We start from the raw sequence: 16,059 nt of genomic DNA, 5'->3' as shown, positions 1-16,059 counted from the left end.
CATGACTAACTCTCCTCATCACCTACAACAAGCTCAGGTTTATGAAGGAAATGAGTCAGTCATGATGGGAGATGGAAGCTTTCTACCTATCACTCACACCGGATCAGCAAGTCTCCCTTCAACCTATGGTAATTTACATCTTAACGATGTTCTTGTTTGTCCTGGTATTGCAAAGTCCTTATTGTCTGTGTCCAAGCTTACCAATGATTATCCCTGTAAATTTCAATTTGATGATGATGATGTGCGTATTTATGATGAGGCAACTCTCAAAGATACACTCTAAGTTCTCATTACATCAATATATATATATGAGACTTTCATCTTGCTAAGAACCCTAGTTACATGTCATAAGATTGGGCTTGGACTTGTCTTTCTTGTGGGCTCTAATAAAAAGAAGAAAAATAAACAGAAAATAGTCATCATATCCAATAACTGTCCTACACCCAATCTCTGACACTTCAAGTGCACCTAATTTACCCTTGTAGTTAACCAGAGTTGACTCACGCCGAGACACCATACGCTTATACCTTAAAAACCCCATTAATCGAAGCTTGATAATACAAACCACCATTGATGCATATTCCAGTTTCATCATATACAGAATGCTTGGGGAGACTACACTCGATCAATCTCCATGATATATTTCCAGCTCCTCCTAATGTAAGAACTGTAGAAAGAAACAGAGAAAACAGAGAAGAGAGAAAGACTGCTTCTTTTATTAAGACAATCGATTATTTTAGAATACAATGCCTTGTTCCTTTATATATTAGGATACAAGAGAAGCTGAGAGTTTAACCTAGGTTCTAGGTTTTTCTATTCACTTGATGATTGTCACGTGGACTCATTGTCACCGCAGGATTCGAGAGCTGCAAATCGGTTCTTGGTCGTCATCGTCGTACAGTCTGAAGGTGTTGGTTTCCGCTTTTCTTTGTCGTGTTTCACAGGTAGCCGTTGAGCTGGAATGGGCTTTGGGAATGTATTGGGCCGTGGTCCCAATAATCCTTTTTGTAAAGCTACGTCGTTTTGGTCTCTGTTCTTCACACTCCCCCGCAAACTTGGAGTAGGTGGCAAGTCGACGCCAAGTTTGAGCCTAAGAAGCTCGAAAGGCCGTTGTGGGAGCGATTTGGTAAATATATCTGCGATCTGAAAATCTGCAGAGATATGATTGACGATGATATTACCGAATGCAACTTGTTCCCGAATGTAGTGGTAATGAGTTGCAAAGTGTTTAGTACGAGAGTGAAAACTTGGATTAGCTGTGAGATAGACTGCGGAGAGATTGTCGCAAAAGAGTTCTGGAGTAGCGGTTGTTTGCATCCCAAGATCTTGAAGCAAATTTACAAACCAGGTGGTTTCAGAAGTGGCTTCAGACATTGCCCTGTATTCAGCTTCTGTTGAGCTTTTGGAGACAGTGTCTTGTTTTCTAGATGACCATGAGATCATATTGCGACCAAGGAAGGTGCAGAATCCGCCTGTTGAGCGATTGGACTTTTCACACCCTGCATAGTCGCTGTCACTATAAGCAGTGAGTTTGGAATCCGAATATCTGTCAAAAGAAATCCCCATGGTTGATGTCCCTTTGATATAGCGAAGAATGCGTTTGAGAAGGTTGAAGTCAGAGACTGTATGGTCATGCATTTTTTGACAGACGTAGTTGACAGAGAATTGCAGGTCTGGTCTTGTTAATGTTAGATATTGCAATCGACCTGCCAAGCTACGAAAATACTTAGGATTAGCAAACGGAGTAGAGTGAGAGGGTGGAGCAGAGTTACCGGATTGTGGTGACTTTCGTTTTAACTGCTGTGGGAGAGGTGTTGCAACTGAAGCACATGTTGACATACCGGCTACAGCTAACAGATCCTCTGCATATTTTTGTTGAGATAGAAACATTCCACCTTCGTGATATTGGATTTGAATACCAAGAAAGTAATGCAGCTTGCCAAGATCTTTCATTCGAAATTGTTTGTTTAGCTGTTCGAGAAGATCCTGTAGTAGCTCAGAAGAATTTCATGTGATGTCCATGTCATCAACATAGAGGAGAAGAATGATGATGTTGTTCCCTTTGAAGCAGACGAACAGAGAAGGATCTCGCAGACTGCAGGTAAAGCCAAAATCAAGCAAGAAATTGCTAAATTTGTCAAACCAGGCCCTTGGAGATTGCTTAAGACCATAAAGGGACTTGTGTAGTAAACAAACATGATTAGGATAGTTTGCATCCACAAATCCTGCAGGTTGCTTCATGTAAACTGTTTCAGTGAGATCACCATGTAAAAAAGCATTTTTTACATCCATCTGTTTGATTTCCCAGTTTCTTATTGTGGCAAAATGAAGAACGCCTCTAACTGTTGCGGTTCGAACTACTGGACTGTAGGTCTCAAGGTAGTCAATGCCTTCTTCTTGCTTGAAACCCTGAGCCACCAATCTTGCTCTGTACTTATCCAAGGATCCATCTGCGTTAAGTTTGATTCGAAATACCCATTTAGATCCTAAAACATGCATGTCTGGGGTTTGAGGAACAAGGGAGAAGGTTTTTGCTTCTTTGCAATTTCCCATTTCCTCACCCATTGCTGCTGTCCAGTTTGGATCTTTTAAAGCCTCAGTTACTGTTGCAGGTTTAGGATAGGAGACCTTTTGTGTGAGAAGGGCATACCGAGGGTTTGGCTTGGATATTCCTGCTTTAGAGCGAGTTTCCATGGGATGTGTTGAGGTTGTAAGAGAAGCTGCAGTAGTTTCTGTGCTTTGTGTGACGACGACTGCAGGTTCTGTTGAATTTTCCACTATTGGAGCTGATGATTGGGAGCTGTTGCCTATAGGAACAAGTTCTAAGCTTGCCGTACACCCAGAACTCTCATCATCAGCTCCAAGTGGCTGATCAACCCTGTCTTCAGTAGTGATAGTTGTTGCAGGTTCGTTCGCTGGTACAGACGGAGCTACTGAAGATATCTCTGTAAGAGTAGGTGTTGCAGAGGTGGTTGTGTTAGATTCATTGATAGGACTAACGACCTCATTACACGACAACTGCTTGAGCCAGGCTGTATACAAAGGAGTAGGTGCTGGCTGTTGCAGATATGCATATGAGATTGTAAACGGGAAGCTCAGTTCATCAAAAATTACATGACGACTCAAATACACACGACCAGTGGGAGGATATAAACAACGATATCCCTTAAATTTTTCAGTGTAACCAAGAAAAACACATTTGAGTGAGCGAGGGTCAAACTTGTTTTGCGCATAAGGTCTCAGAGTGGGATAGCAAGCACAACTGAACGTTCGTAAAGCAGAGTCTTCTGGTGGTTTGCTGAAGAGCGCCTCATACAGACTGATGTTTCCATTCAGAGAGCTATTGGGAAGAAGATTGGAGAGAAATTTGATGTGAAGAAGGCTTCTACCCAGTAGCTTTGAGGAGTAGCACTTTGAAACATCAAGGTAAGAGCCACCTCAGTTAACTGTCTATGTTTTCTCTCAGCTATACCGTTCTGTTGAGGTGTGTGTGGGCAAGATAAGAAGTGTTGTATACCTGCTTCTTTCAGATGTGTAAGAAACCTTTGACTTGTGAATTCTCCCCCACCATCTGACTGAAAAGTGCCTATTTTTGTTTGCAGCAGATTCTCAACCAGACATTGGTAGTTAATGAAGGTGGAACAGAAATCAGATTTTCTCTTTAAAGGATAAAGCCAACAATATCTTGAATAATTATCAATAAATACTGCATAAAATATGAATCCTTGAATAGAAGGAACAGGAGAAGGACCCCAGAGATCACAATGCACTCTCTCTAGAGGTCTTGAAGCAATAAAAGTAGAAGAACTAAAAGGCAACCTTGAACTCTTCCCAAGCTGACATGATTCACACACCTTGCTGGTACTTTTATTAACTTGAATTGCCTTTCTAGCTGAGAGAAACTGAAGAACTTGATTATTAGGATGTCCTAATCTCTGGTGCCAAACCTCATCACTTGTCTTGATTTGTCTTGTAGAGTAAAGCACCTGAAACTTCGGATCATCGAGCTTGTAAAGCCCATTATTTTCCTTTCCCTTTGTCAGAACTTTGAGTGATGCTTTGTCCTTAATAACAACATCAATATCATCAAATGTGACAGCACAAGGGTAATCTTTAGTTAACTTAGATACTGACAATAAGGACTTTGCTATTTCAGGACAGACTAGAACATCTTTAAGTGGTATGTTACCTGACGTTGAGGGAAGGTTTGCAGAGCCAACATGCGTTATTGGAAGAAAGTTTCCATCACTCGCCATTACTACATCACTACCTTGGTACGGTTGGGACTGTTGCAGACGTTGAGTGGAACTCGTGATATGCGCTGTTGCTGCTGAGTCAGGGTACCAGCTACTATCGTCTGTAACATCAGTGATGTGAAGAGCAGAGAACGCTGCAGCACTGATAGCAGGTTGAGCAGGTTGCTGGTATTCTTCATCGAACCTGTACCAGCACTCAAAAGCGTTGTGACCCCTTTTGCTACAGATTTGACAGATAGGCTTCTCATTCGTAATAGAAGATGTCCTTGATGGAGCTGCGGATGAGAAATGCTGATGAAAACCACGTCCACGAGTGGAAAACGATCCTCTGCCTCTACCTCTGTTGCCACGACCGCGGAAGCCTGAAGTTCTGGTGGTGTTAAATGCAAGATGTGGCGAGACTTCAGTGGAGACAGAGTAACCTTGAATTCTATCATCATAGCCAGTAAGACGAGATATCACGTTATCGTAGGTCGGAGCAGGCAACCGATCCATCGAATCCTCAATAACAGTGATGATAGGTTCGTATTCTCGACTCAAACCTCTTAGAGCTGCAAAGATTTTCATTTTCTCACTAACCGGATCTCCTATGGAGGCTAACTGGTCACATATATCCTTGATTCCTCTAAGATAATCAGACATGCTTTTATCTAGTTTCTCAGCATTCTGAAGACGTCGTTGTAACTCAAATAACCTAGAGGATGAAGTTCGGTTGAAGTGAGAAATTAAAGTGTCCCATACCTCCTGAGCAGTGGTGGATCCAATCACTAGTCGCAGGACATTCTCAGTCATTGAGCCGAGCAGCCATGCCTTAACAACTTGGTCAGATCTGGACCAGCTCTCAAAATCAGGGTTGAGTATGTCTTCGACTTTGCCGTTGTTGTTGTTACGAACAGGTATCTTCTCATCAGGTGGTTTGGAAGCACCGTTGACAAAGCCAAGAAGAGATTGTGTACGAAGAAAGGATTCAAACTGTGACTTCCAGATGATGTAGTTTTGTTCGTTGAGTTTTATAGTGACGCAGTTTGAAATGTGTAAAGATGGAGAAGCATAGGGTTCCATGGTTCCTTCCATGGCTCTGATACCATGTAGAAAGAAACAGAGAAAACAGAGAAGAGAGAAAGACTACTTCTTTTATTAAGACAATCGATTATTTTAGAATACAATGCCTTGTTCCTTTATATATTAGGATACAAGAGAAGCTGAGAGTTTAACCTAGGTTCTAGGTTTTTCTATTCACTTGATGATTGTCACGTGGACTCATTGTCACCGCAGGATTCGAGAGCTGCAAATCGGTTCTTGGTCGTCATCGTCGTACGGTCTGAAGGTGTTGGTTTCTGCTTTTCTTTGTCGTGTTTCACAGGTAGCCGTTGAGCTGGAATGGGCTTTGGGAATGTATTGGGCCATGGTCCCAATAATCCTTTTTGTAAAGCTACGTCGTTTTGGTCTCTGTTCTAGGTATTGGTGCTCCTCACACACCCTTCGTCTTCTTACATGACATGGCCAGGTCATGGACAATACCTAGAATTGTTTACCAATCGGATCATATCCCAAAAAGTTGCTCACATTAACTTTCCATCGTCTTCACTTTTGGTAAAGGTAAGAATTCTCCTGTGCTAGGGTTACATATCACCGGCACCGAATTCTACATGAAGGGTTGCAACTGCAAAAACAAAAAAAAAATAAAATCCGGCTAATTAATAATTGACGAATTCTTAATTAAACCGAACCGGTTTAACCGGCTGCTATTATTCCGGTTCGATTCAGTGGTAAATTAGAATTTAGAGCTTTAGGCTTATTTTAGCGAAAGCAATTTTAAAATAGTCAGTTTTCAAGATAAAAATAGATTACTTTATTTGTTATCAGTGAAACTTACAAAAGATGGATCATGCCCATAATGTAAGAGATTGAGGTTGAATTTAGACCGGTATGTCATTCGGTAACAATTTAAAGATTGTGGCTTACTCAATGAAGACTGAAGAGAGACTACTTTATAAGGCTAAAACATAAACAAAGGGCCTGGAAAAACAACCATTCAGTTCCACAGAGTTCCATTTTTACAAATGCTCTTTATTCATGATTCAGTTCACTTGTTCCTCTTGTGAGATTGGTATGGAAAAATTTGCACTTTTATCTCTGTTCTATGTATTGTCCTGTCTCCATCTTTCTAAAGGACCTTATGATAAATAAATCTATGTACCTTTCTAAGTAATGTTATCCCTCTGTAGTCATTTACACAAATTGTGTATCTATCTAAACCGCCTCTATGGAGGTTTCAGAATGTTTTGACTGCGAATTCTCAGCTGAGCTTTGGCTAGCTTTGAGTTTCTTGCTGCTCTTCTCCCTAAGCATCTCTTTGATCTCTGCTTCTCTCCTATCAACAACTTTGATCAAATCCTTGAAACTTGCAGCTCTCAAACTTCTCCCTGGTCTAGAAGAAGAACCAGCTTCTTCGCTCGTCCTTTCTTCATCACTCACTTCTGGTCTTAACCTTTGGTATTGCCAGAACACTTTCCAGCAGAAGAGTGTGAGTGCAATCAACCAAACGATGCCACAGATCAAGAAGAGTCCCCAGAAACTCTGTACCGAGATTTGATAGTTTTCTGTGTCTGAAATCTGCATTGTGCATTCGTGGTCGTAGGTAAGCCATTTCTTTCGGATTCTCTCGAGTTTCCCTTCTTCGGACAGCTGCAGGATCGCAGTCGACATGTCTACAGCTAGAGGAGAGTCTCTCTGGAACGCCTGAAAATAAAGTTTAAGATCCAATGAGCAAAGTTTTGAAAAGAGACTGATCTTAAAGAATTTGAGTTTGGAGTTTACATACAAATCCCCAGCCTGTCCTGGTGAACTCCTGTCCAACTGTACGGAACTTGCAGTTGCTGTTTGACAAGAGGGCTTTAATGTAAGGAAGCTCGTCAACTATGGCTGCAACGCCACCGCCTCTAGGACCACGTTGAAGAGCAGAGAGATATTCTACTTCGTCTTTCAACAGCATGATTCTTGATGGAGCTATGTTAAGTTCATTGACCAGATATTTCCACGCGAAGCTACCGTCTTGGACTCCAATGGCTTCGTTACTTGTTATTAGACTGTCCATTCCTTCTATCCGTGATGTTAGCTGTTGAACAGTGAGGATTGAAGTGAGACTCGCAGTGTAACTCGAGTTGATGATTAGCACCACAAATAACCATATGAGTAGCACAAACCTCCCCAGCGTGCTCACTGTGTTCTCCCCTGGTGACCAAGAAAGGAAGAAGGATAAACAACTTGAGAACTTGGTTATTGAAATTTTCGTCACTTTAATGTTTATGTGTAATTGTGTACATACTGTGAGAGAAGAACATTGTTGAGAAGCTAAACCTGCAACGTTGAAGACCAGAAAGAAAGGGACAAAGCAAACCGTTAGCGCTTAAACTTAAACTTATAAAAATAAGTTTTGCGTCTATTCACTAATTATGTGGAACTAACCAGAAGACAGTAATGATTTGACGCCTAGGAGGTCCACGGAATTCTTCGTTAAAACGGTGTTCAAGAATCCAAATGACTGCTCCAACAAAGAGAAAAAGGGCGCCAGTCACAGCCCACATCTCTATAGTGAATGGCTTCAAGAACGACCAAGGACTAGACTTGGCCCCCTTCACTGGAGCTACCACCACAAGCCCTGATTCCATATATGGCTGCGTAAAATCTACAAACTTGGTTCTGTTTGTAATGATTGTAACATCTCCAACAGCTACATCGAAACTCTAGATACATAAAACAGAAAGAAAAAAACAGTAGACATGTTAGTATACTTGTTCGTGTACCTGATTGAGTAAATGAAAGAATAAGTAAGACTCACATTTGCATTAACTTCACCTATGAGGTTGTCATATGAAGGATTTCTCTTCCCGTCCCCGTATAGTACATAAGTACGTGGAACAGGATACGGAAGCAATTGAACCGCAGCTTCAAAGATGTCAATGCAATAGCCTTTAACACCAAGCGAGTTATTGTCCTTAGAAGCATAGTATTTGTAGCTCACACGGTTAGGCACCCCGATTATGAGCGGCTTTCCATTGTCAGGGAAAACCCAACCCCGAGGTGCCTTTATTACTTCCCCTGGCCATATGATCTCATTGAGACGTTGGTTTTTTGCAGATGTGTTTGAATGCTTAGAGTATAATGTCTCCGGTGGCACAACTGAGAAACCTGTATGATTCGACCAGTACCCAACCCTCTGTGGACCTGTACTTTTTATGTTTAGAACATCGTACGCTGGATTAATCCTGTCTTTCTCTGAATCAAACTCGATTTTTCCGGTCAGACCTGTATAGTTTATCTCAAGAATGGTCTGTAAAAACCTCTCCCCTTCATCGAAAACGTCAAGTGCTGATAGCTTAATGTTACTGTCGTTGGTATTTTTCAGATTAGGATCACTAGAGAAAGTCACTGTATTGCCTTGGCTGAAGAAAACATCAAGAGCACGAGCTACTAACCAAACAGAATCATAAGCATACAGCGCGTAAGAATTAAAGCCATCATCACTTCTTGAACTCTCCTTGGATCTAAAGTTTTTCCATCTTGCTTGAAACTGTCTCTTTTTTTCACTCTCAGGTGTGTAATGGCGAAAAGCAACCACTCCTTGCAAGAGATCCATAGTTTTGGTATCCAACGGTTCCATTGAATCCAAAGCTGTAAGAAGCCAATCAGTGGTGATCCAGACATAGCCACTTCCCATCATTCCAAGAGACTTGGCGACAGAGAATATGTTCAAACCCGAATCAGGATTCACATGAACAACAAAGATGCGAGATTCCATCAGATTAACAGAAGCCAATAAGCCACTGATTGAGCTATTACCTGCACCAGGTGTTATTGCAGCCTTGTAAGAGATCTTGGCACGTTTCTTGGCTAAAGCATCACCCAAAACAGATACCCCATTCCTACCATACTCATCATCCACAAAGATCGCAACAACTTCTCTCCACCGACAATAGGATACAAAATCCGCGATTGCTTTCATCTGGAAGTTGTCGTTCTGTGTGGTACGAAGGAAATAAGGAAACTGAAGCGAAGAAAGAGTAGGGTCTGTTGCTGCAAATGACAAGAGAGGTACATGGAGCTCATTAGCCACATGGGAGATTATGTGACCAAGTCCTGAAGATTGTGGACCAATGGCTGCAACCACTTTGTTCTCCATTAGCTGCAAAGCTACACCATAAGAAACCATATCACCAATCTACCTTCCTCATTTCGAGAATAACATTCCATGTGCCAAAAGAAGATTTGAACCAGAGGTTTAACAAGACAAGCTCAGCAATAATACCCACATTTACTATACAAACCCAGCTTCATTGGGACAATTTCACAAGCAACTTTCAGTTATAAGTATAACTAACAGTTAACGAAAAGTACCTCTCATGGTGCCAACAAATCCGCTGCAGTCTGAGTCCTGGAAGACGATATTGAGTTTGGTGTTCCTGAGAATACTCTGATCAGCATTAACTTCTTCAATGGCAGCCACAAACGCGGGTTTGGCCGCTCTTCCAATGAAAGAATCATAAGTAAACAGAGCTCCAACGTTGATAGAGCTTGGCAAAGAAGAGTTATTTAAGAAACTTTCTCCACCAGCACCTTTCGTTGGTAAAACCCAGAAACCAAAAACACATAGGAGGAGCATAAGTCCCATGGAATTACAACATCTCATCATCACGAAAAAACCCATCTTTTAATCAGAAAGGACTGGTTTTTACGGGCTCATGAGATGACGATTCTGAGTTTAAAGACAAAAAGAAAAAATCTGGTCCAAGAAGCATTCACGACCATAGATTTTAACATCAACATCAAGACATAAATATATGGGTCAGACAAAAAGACAAAAGGGTAGTGAACATTGGATCGAACCAAGAATCAAAACTTAGATTTTACATATATATACGTGTGTATATAATTGTATTGGATTCTGTACTGATCAAGAAACAGAACTGAAACCATCTCAGAGACGGTTCAGAAATATATAAAAAAGAATCATAGTTTAATAATTCAACTCAATGAACGCAAACTTCATGGACGTAGCGATAAACAACAATAGAGAGAAGAAATAAATCCCAATAAAATAGCAAATAGTGGGTCAGACAAAACAATTTAGCATACCAAGTTGAGTAAAAGAAAAGTTTCATGAGTTCATATTTCATTGAACGTGGCAATGATTTAAAAAAGGAATTAATGTGTACAATAGACGTACATATACATCCAAAGATCCAACCTTTTTCCTTTCAATTCTGACAAGCTTTTTTATATATTCAAACTTGGAAGCTTTTGAAAGTTTTGGTATTTTATTAGAGTACCAAATCCTTATCAGATAAAGTCAATGCCATATAAACTACTAACTATGTTTAGCTCCTAAGAATCTATACAATATATTAGCTGCTATAAATCGTGGTAGTATGATCACTGGTTCTGTCTCACCAGCATTTTATGTTGCTAGGTTATACAATACTCAAATCTAATGAACATAGATTCGAGTATTGACTTACATGTTAGCTCATATCTAATTGCGTACAATTCGTATACATAATAACAGTTTTTTTTCCTATAGAGTGTAATCTACTCATCAATTTCGTGGTACCTCAGAATCAGCTTCTTGGACTTCCACAACATGAGATGTGTTGCTATTGTTATTAGAGTCATCACTCCTGAACATTCTCTTGATAGCTTCTTCTTTCTCATCCACAAACTCCACAAAATCAAACACCAGTTCTCTAAGCCGCATCGTAGGAGAAGCCGACCAAGAAGCGCGAGGAGTAGAGCATGTCCTATCCATCCGTCTGTACCGCACGAACTGGCGTATCATCCTGAGAACAAACACCAAAAACGCAGAGACCGTGATTGCAATGCAGACAAGATACAACCCTTTGAAGCTCTTGAGATGTAGCTGGTTTGGCTCTGGGTTCCAATCTGATTTCTCTGCGCAGTTCATCTTGCATAACCATTTTTTCCGTATCTCTTGCAGTTTCCTGGTCTCAGAGAGTTTCAAGATAGCTGTTGACATATCTTCTGCCAGTGGAGAATCCCTCTTAAACGCCTGTTAACCAAAAAAGAACAAGTTCAAATCTTTACGTGATTCGTTTCTGATTAAAAGAAACATGAAAAACGTACTTACAAATCCCCAACCACGGTGCATAAAGGGCTCTCCGACAATCTTGAAGCCTGCTCGTTCTGCTAGAAACAGTTCGATGTACGGGAGCTCGTCGACAATGGCAGCCACACCTCCCCAATTGGTTGGCCCCAGCTTTAGAGCCTTTTCATACTCCTCCGGTGAGTCAAGTGGGACCAGTCTAGACCGAGCCATGCCAAGACTGTAGGTTAAATACTCCAATGTGAACGTCCCAGCCTGGTAACCGATAGGCACCTCGCTTGCCCGCAAGCTATCGATTCCGGTAATGGCAGAGGGAAGCTGTTGAACTGTGAGGATTGAGGTGAGGTTTGCTGTGTAGCTAGCGGTTAGAACCATCAATAGAAAGAGCCATACAATCATCACTAGTCTTGCTAGATTGCTTATCGTATCTTCTTCTGTTGAAATAACAGGATAAAACAGAAAGACTACTGACGTGAGTTAATAGAAAACTCAATAGAGAGTCGAATATGTATCAGACAAATTCTCAAATGTAAGTCTAAACTTGTGTTTTTCTCTTGCTTAATGGTTCTTGAAGAAATATGGATAATATTAAGGCTACTCACGGTTTCTCTTGAAAAGAGTTGAGAAGCTGAACCTGAAAGGGACAAATCAGACTGGATGTATCAGATAAAACCCCAAGAAGGAACTATCAACTTCAGTGAAAAAATATTACAAGCTGAACTTACAACATCATTGTGACGAGTTGTCTTCGGGGTGGCCCTCTGAAATCTTCATTGAAGCGATGTTCGAGGATCCAAATGACTACTGCAATAACCATGAATGAAACTAGAACGACGCACCATAACCGGATGGTGAAGGGTCTCAGAAAAATCCAAGTCGCATTGTCGTCATTAGCTGGAATCACCACCACAAGGCCTGTGGAAGCATATGGCTGCGAGAAATCTACTAATTTTGACCGGCTTGGGACTATTGCAAAATCCCCAACAGCTGCATCATATACCTGAAACAAATGGAAAAACAAGGAAATGCCCAACCATTATCTCAGTTAAAGTTACTCTGGAAATGTTTAGTGATCTTTGAGGCTTTCTGTATAAGTTTTGAACGTTGTTGAAGTGGATACTTACGCCATCCGTGACCATTTGAATAAGCTGGTTGTAATTAGGACTCGAATGGCCATTTCCGAATGGCTCAAATATGTAAGGAACACTGTAAGGGACGAACTTCAATGCTTCAATGAAGATGTCGATGCAATATCCTTTGATGCGATGGCTACTGTTCTTTTCTTCGGTCACAAACTCGACAAAACTCACTCTTCTTGGGATAACAATCTTCAATGGATCTGCAGAATCTGCAATGACCCAACCACGTGGCTTTCCATGGCCACCACCAGGCCAGGTTATGTCTCCAAGTTTTTCATCAGAAACTAAGCTAGTCTTGTTCTGTGAATCTCGGAATTTTGGGGGTACAACCGAAAAGCCACCATTTTTTGACCAAAAGCCCACAGTATGAACACCAGTTTTGTCAACATTGATGATTTCGTAGTCACAGCCGATGACGTTTCGGCCAGAACCAAACTGAACTTGACCGGCTATACCAGTGAAGTTTACCTTCAGAAGTTTCTCAAGTAGTAGCTCCCCACTGTTGAAAAACTTGATTTTCTCCAGGTGCAGTTTCGTTCCTTTTGCATGAAGTAATTTTTCGGAGTAAGAAAAGGTAATGTTGACTCCTTCATTTAGCAACTTCTCGATTCCATATGCAATCATCCACACTGTATCATAGGCATGTAATGCGTAGGCATTCATTGATATGTTGCTCTTCAGTTTATGTGTGAATTGTTGCATCTTTACTGATTCTGGGATGTGTTGACGAAGCCCCACTACTCCTTCAAGACGTTTTAGAGTACCTTTGTCACTCAAAGAAGAATCTAAGGTAACTGAGAGCCAGTCTGTGGCGAGCCACACGTATTCATGGGTCATCATCTGCAGCTTTTGCGCTATATCAAAAATTCTGAGCGATGGGTCCGGACCAAAATGAAGAATATAAACTCGAGGACCGATGGACTTGGATTTTTTTAAAGCTTCCGTAAGGAATTTTTCATCAGAATGGACTGAGAGAGGCACTTTATAGGAAATTCTGGATCTTTTCTTGTACAGTTCATCATCAAGAGCAGCAACTCCATTTCTTCCGAGCTCATCATCTGAGTATACTGATATCACCTCTTTCCATCCATAGAAAGCGATCAGTTCCACAAGGGCAGACATTTGGTGGGCATCATTAGGTGTAGTCCGAAGAAAGAAGGGAAACTGGAGAGCAGAAAGAGTTGGATCAGTTGCTGCAAAAGAAATAAGAGGAAAGTGGAGCCCTTTGGCAATGTCCGACATCGTATGAGCAACAGAGGATGATAGTGGACCGATCATAGCCACCACGTCTTTCTCAAGCAATTTAAAAGCTGCAAAAACAACAACCACTGAAGCTTAAACCAGGCCCTTAGTCTGAGGCCTATATTATTCAATGCATTATTAGCATCTGGTAGAAATAAAAACGTACCTCCTATAGACCCATGAAAGACATTGCAAACAGAATCCTCCATGAGCAGCCGTAGCTTCGTTCCATTGAGAACGCTTGAGTCAGCATTGACATCGGAGACAGCTGCCTCGAGAGCTACTTTAGCAGCTCTTCCGATAACCGAGTCAAAAGCAAAAACCGCACCGAGGTTCACCACTTCAGGCCTCTGGCAACCCATAGGAACCACCAGAAAGGCCAAAATCAGGGCCGTAATAGCCACAAATGGGTCAATGCCCAGTCCCATGGAGACAACGCAATCAAACTAAGGAACAGTTCAAACAGTTTGTGTTGGAACTAGAACTAGAACCAGAACCATCTCATATTAAATCTAGCGACTCTTCATTCATTCAGCATTGAGGATGAGAAGAATGGTAAAAAAAGTTTCCAACTTTGACCTGTAGAATCAAATATGATTACTGATTATAAAAAAAAAAAAATCGAATCAAGATCTAAGCCAATAGCAAACTCAAAAGTCGAATCTAATTTTTATTTTTATTAAATAGCTAAAAGAAGGCAACAATGTGGTTATGTTACGAGACTAATTTACAAACACAACATCAAACGATCATAAGAAAAATATGAGAAAGATGAGGTTTTTGAATCAATTCATGAGAAGAAGATAGCAGAGCCAGATAACAAAGTCGAAAAGACAAGATTAGGAAACAAGAAAACAGTAGAATAGTGAGAGAGATTCTCTTTACCTCTTTGAGCAACCTTCAGATTCTCTTTGGAATATACGCAAACACTTGGCAGGCATAAGTTAATATAAAGGGGAAAATTTTACGACAAAGCAACGAATTATCAACAAGGAGAAGTCAAGAACTTTTAAAAAAAGAACCCATTGATTGACAGGAGATTCTTAAAGGCACACGACGCCCAAAGAGAGAGAGAGAGAGAGAGTCATCATCTTCGTTTTTTCTCGGAAACAAATCGAATAGAAGAAACAGAGTACAGTAGAGTAGTAGAAAGAGAAAGAGAAACGTGTGACTGAAGAAGCTCTCAGCTCACACAGGTCCTATCCCTAGACTTGTGTAGAACAGTGGTTGATGCTACTAAACAAAACACAGCAGCCGTTTGTTTTTTTGTTTAGCAGTGGGGCCCATTTATATTATTAGGCCCTACATTTAACGGCCCATTTTGTGAAATTTTAATTATGATTATATTACTTACTAATATAAAAAAAAATTAAGAAAAAATATAACAGGCTGGTGTGCTAATCATTTTTTTCTATATAAATAATCATTATATTTATTTTAAAAGTTTTATTTCTTATTTTTATGTTTATTGATAACTATGTAATCTTTGAATTCAAGTTAATAAAGTAAGATGTTAAAGAAAAAAAAACCATGTGTTAAACATTCTTTTGTTTGATATATAATCATTATATTTCTTTTCAGAATTTTATTCTTTCTTTTTGTCAACAACTGTGAAGAATTTTCTTATTTTGCTTAGTTAGAGGAGGGTATTGGATTAGCATTTTGAGAGATTTGGTGGATTTTAGTTTTTGTGAGACTTTGAAAGATATCTAACGATTTAATGGAGTTTTAGAAGATTTTTAATTTTAATAATTAAATATTAGTGATAATTTTATGAGATTTGTTAGGAGATTTTGGAGTATTTGGTATGGGTCAAAGAGATTTTTGGAAACGTTTACCTCCACAACAACTTTTTATTCACTTTTTGATGCTCTCTTTTATGAGTTGTTCTTTAACCCGCATAATCGAGAACAGAAGAGAAATAAAAAAATAATAACAAATGTTTAGATTGAGTATGTGGGAGGAGATATGATGATTGCATCCACCAAGTAAATCCCAGTCACCAAGCATATTTCGGCTATAGCCATTGTTCTATATAAGACCTAATGATCTAAAGTCTAAACTTTAAACACATTTTAAATTCCTAATTACAGAACAACGATTAACGATTTCGACTCTCTCATGTTTTAAATAATATAAAATGTTTCAAAAATAATCTCCAGGTTAAGAGATTTATTGTTCTTAAGGGAGATGCAACTAAGAGCGAGAGTATGATATTTGAAGAAGAAGTGTGAAAGATATACAATTGATTGAAGAATCAAAATCTGGGTTCAATATGAAACTGAAAAGAGAATCCCTCCTC

At 40.1% G+C, this 16,059-nt stretch overlaps 2 protein-coding genes across 13 annotated transcripts; both read right to left on the bottom strand.

Annotated features, from left to right (window-relative positions):
* Nucleotides 1–6,310: 6,310 nt before the first annotated feature.
* On the bottom strand, nt 6,311–10,378 carry LOC104786348 (glutamate receptor 3.5). Of its 11 annotated transcripts, none has more exons than XR_015556579.1 (7): nt 9,654–10,378; nt 8,098–9,449; nt 7,725–8,002; nt 7,585–7,616; nt 7,463–7,490; nt 7,081–7,374; nt 6,311–6,998 (listed from the first exon to the last, which is right to left on the bottom strand). XR_015556579.1 is itself a non-coding variant. In XM_087449702.1 (7 exons), exons 3-7 carry the CDS (start codon nt 8,977–8,979, stop codon nt 6,510–6,512), a joined length of 2,091 nt encoding a protein of 696 aa, XP_087305828.1. In that variant the 5' UTR covers nt 8,980–8,988; nt 9,099–9,449; nt 9,654–10,354; the 3' UTR covers nt 6,311–6,509. The 11 variants fall into 11 exon arrangements, 7 of the variants coding, with proteins under 7 accessions (XP_087305828.1, XP_087305829.1, XP_087305830.1 ...); XR_015556578.1 differs by having other exon boundaries at nt 7,077–7,374; nt 9,654–10,365; XR_015556580.1 differs by having other exon boundaries at nt 8,098–9,441; nt 9,654–10,064.
* A 176-nt stretch (nt 10,379–10,554) lies between these two features.
* LOC104786347 (glutamate receptor 3.7) lies at nt 10,555–15,017 on the bottom strand. Of its 2 annotated transcripts, none has more exons than XM_087449695.1 (7): nt 14,643–15,017; nt 13,924–14,336; nt 12,501–13,825; nt 12,102–12,376; nt 11,979–12,010; nt 11,401–11,810; nt 10,555–11,322 (listed from the first exon to the last, which is right to left on the bottom strand). In XM_087449695.1, exons 2-7 carry the CDS (start codon nt 14,183–14,185, stop codon nt 10,852–10,854), a joined length of 2,775 nt encoding a protein of 924 aa, XP_087305821.1. In that variant the 5' UTR covers nt 14,186–14,336; nt 14,643–15,017; the 3' UTR covers nt 10,555–10,851. The 2 variants fall into 2 exon arrangements, with proteins under 2 accessions (XP_087305821.1, XP_087305822.1); XM_087449696.1 differs by having other exon boundaries at nt 13,924–14,107; nt 14,643–14,974.
* Between the last annotated feature and the right edge of the window lie 1,042 nt (nt 15,018–16,059).

This window comes from Camelina sativa, chromosome 5 (genome assembly GCF_030686135.1).
Source record: "Camelina sativa cultivar CO46 ecotype springtype chromosome 5, ASM3068613v1".
NCBI lineage: Eukaryota > Viridiplantae > Streptophyta > Magnoliopsida > Brassicales > Brassicaceae > Camelina > Camelina sativa.
The sequence above is the reverse complement of the archived record's forward strand: the minus strand, read 5'-3'. Positions and strand labels throughout refer to the sequence as shown.

What these genes read in the sequence shown, in the direction of transcription:
- LOC104786348 (XM_087449698.1), bottom strand. Translation starts at nt 9,963, where the DNA reads ATGGGTTTTTTCGTGATGATGAGATGTTGTAATTCCATGGGACTTATG. An exon ending in AACAATGTTCTTCTCTCACA is followed by an intron (nt 7,491 to 7,584) that starts GTATGTACACAA and finishes CTTGGTCACCAG; the next exon opens with GGGAGAACACAGTGAGCACG. An exon ending in CCAGGACAGGCTGGGGATTT is followed by an intron (nt 6,999 to 7,080) that starts GTATGTAAACTC and finishes CTTTATTTTCAG; the next exon opens with GCGTTCCAGAGAGACTCTCC.
- LOC104786347 (XM_087449695.1), bottom strand. Translation starts at nt 14,185, where the DNA reads ATGGGACTGGGCATTGACCCATTTGTGGCTATTACGGCCCTGATTTTG. An exon ending in TTCAAATGGTCACGGATGGC is followed by an intron (nt 12,377 to 12,500) that starts GTAAGTATCCAC and finishes CATTTGTTTCAG; the next exon opens with GTATATGATGCAGCTGTTGG. An exon ending in TGCACCGTGGTTGGGGATTT is followed by an intron (nt 11,323 to 11,400) that starts GTAAGTACGTTT and finishes TTTGGTTAACAG; the next exon opens with GCGTTTAAGAGGGATTCTCC.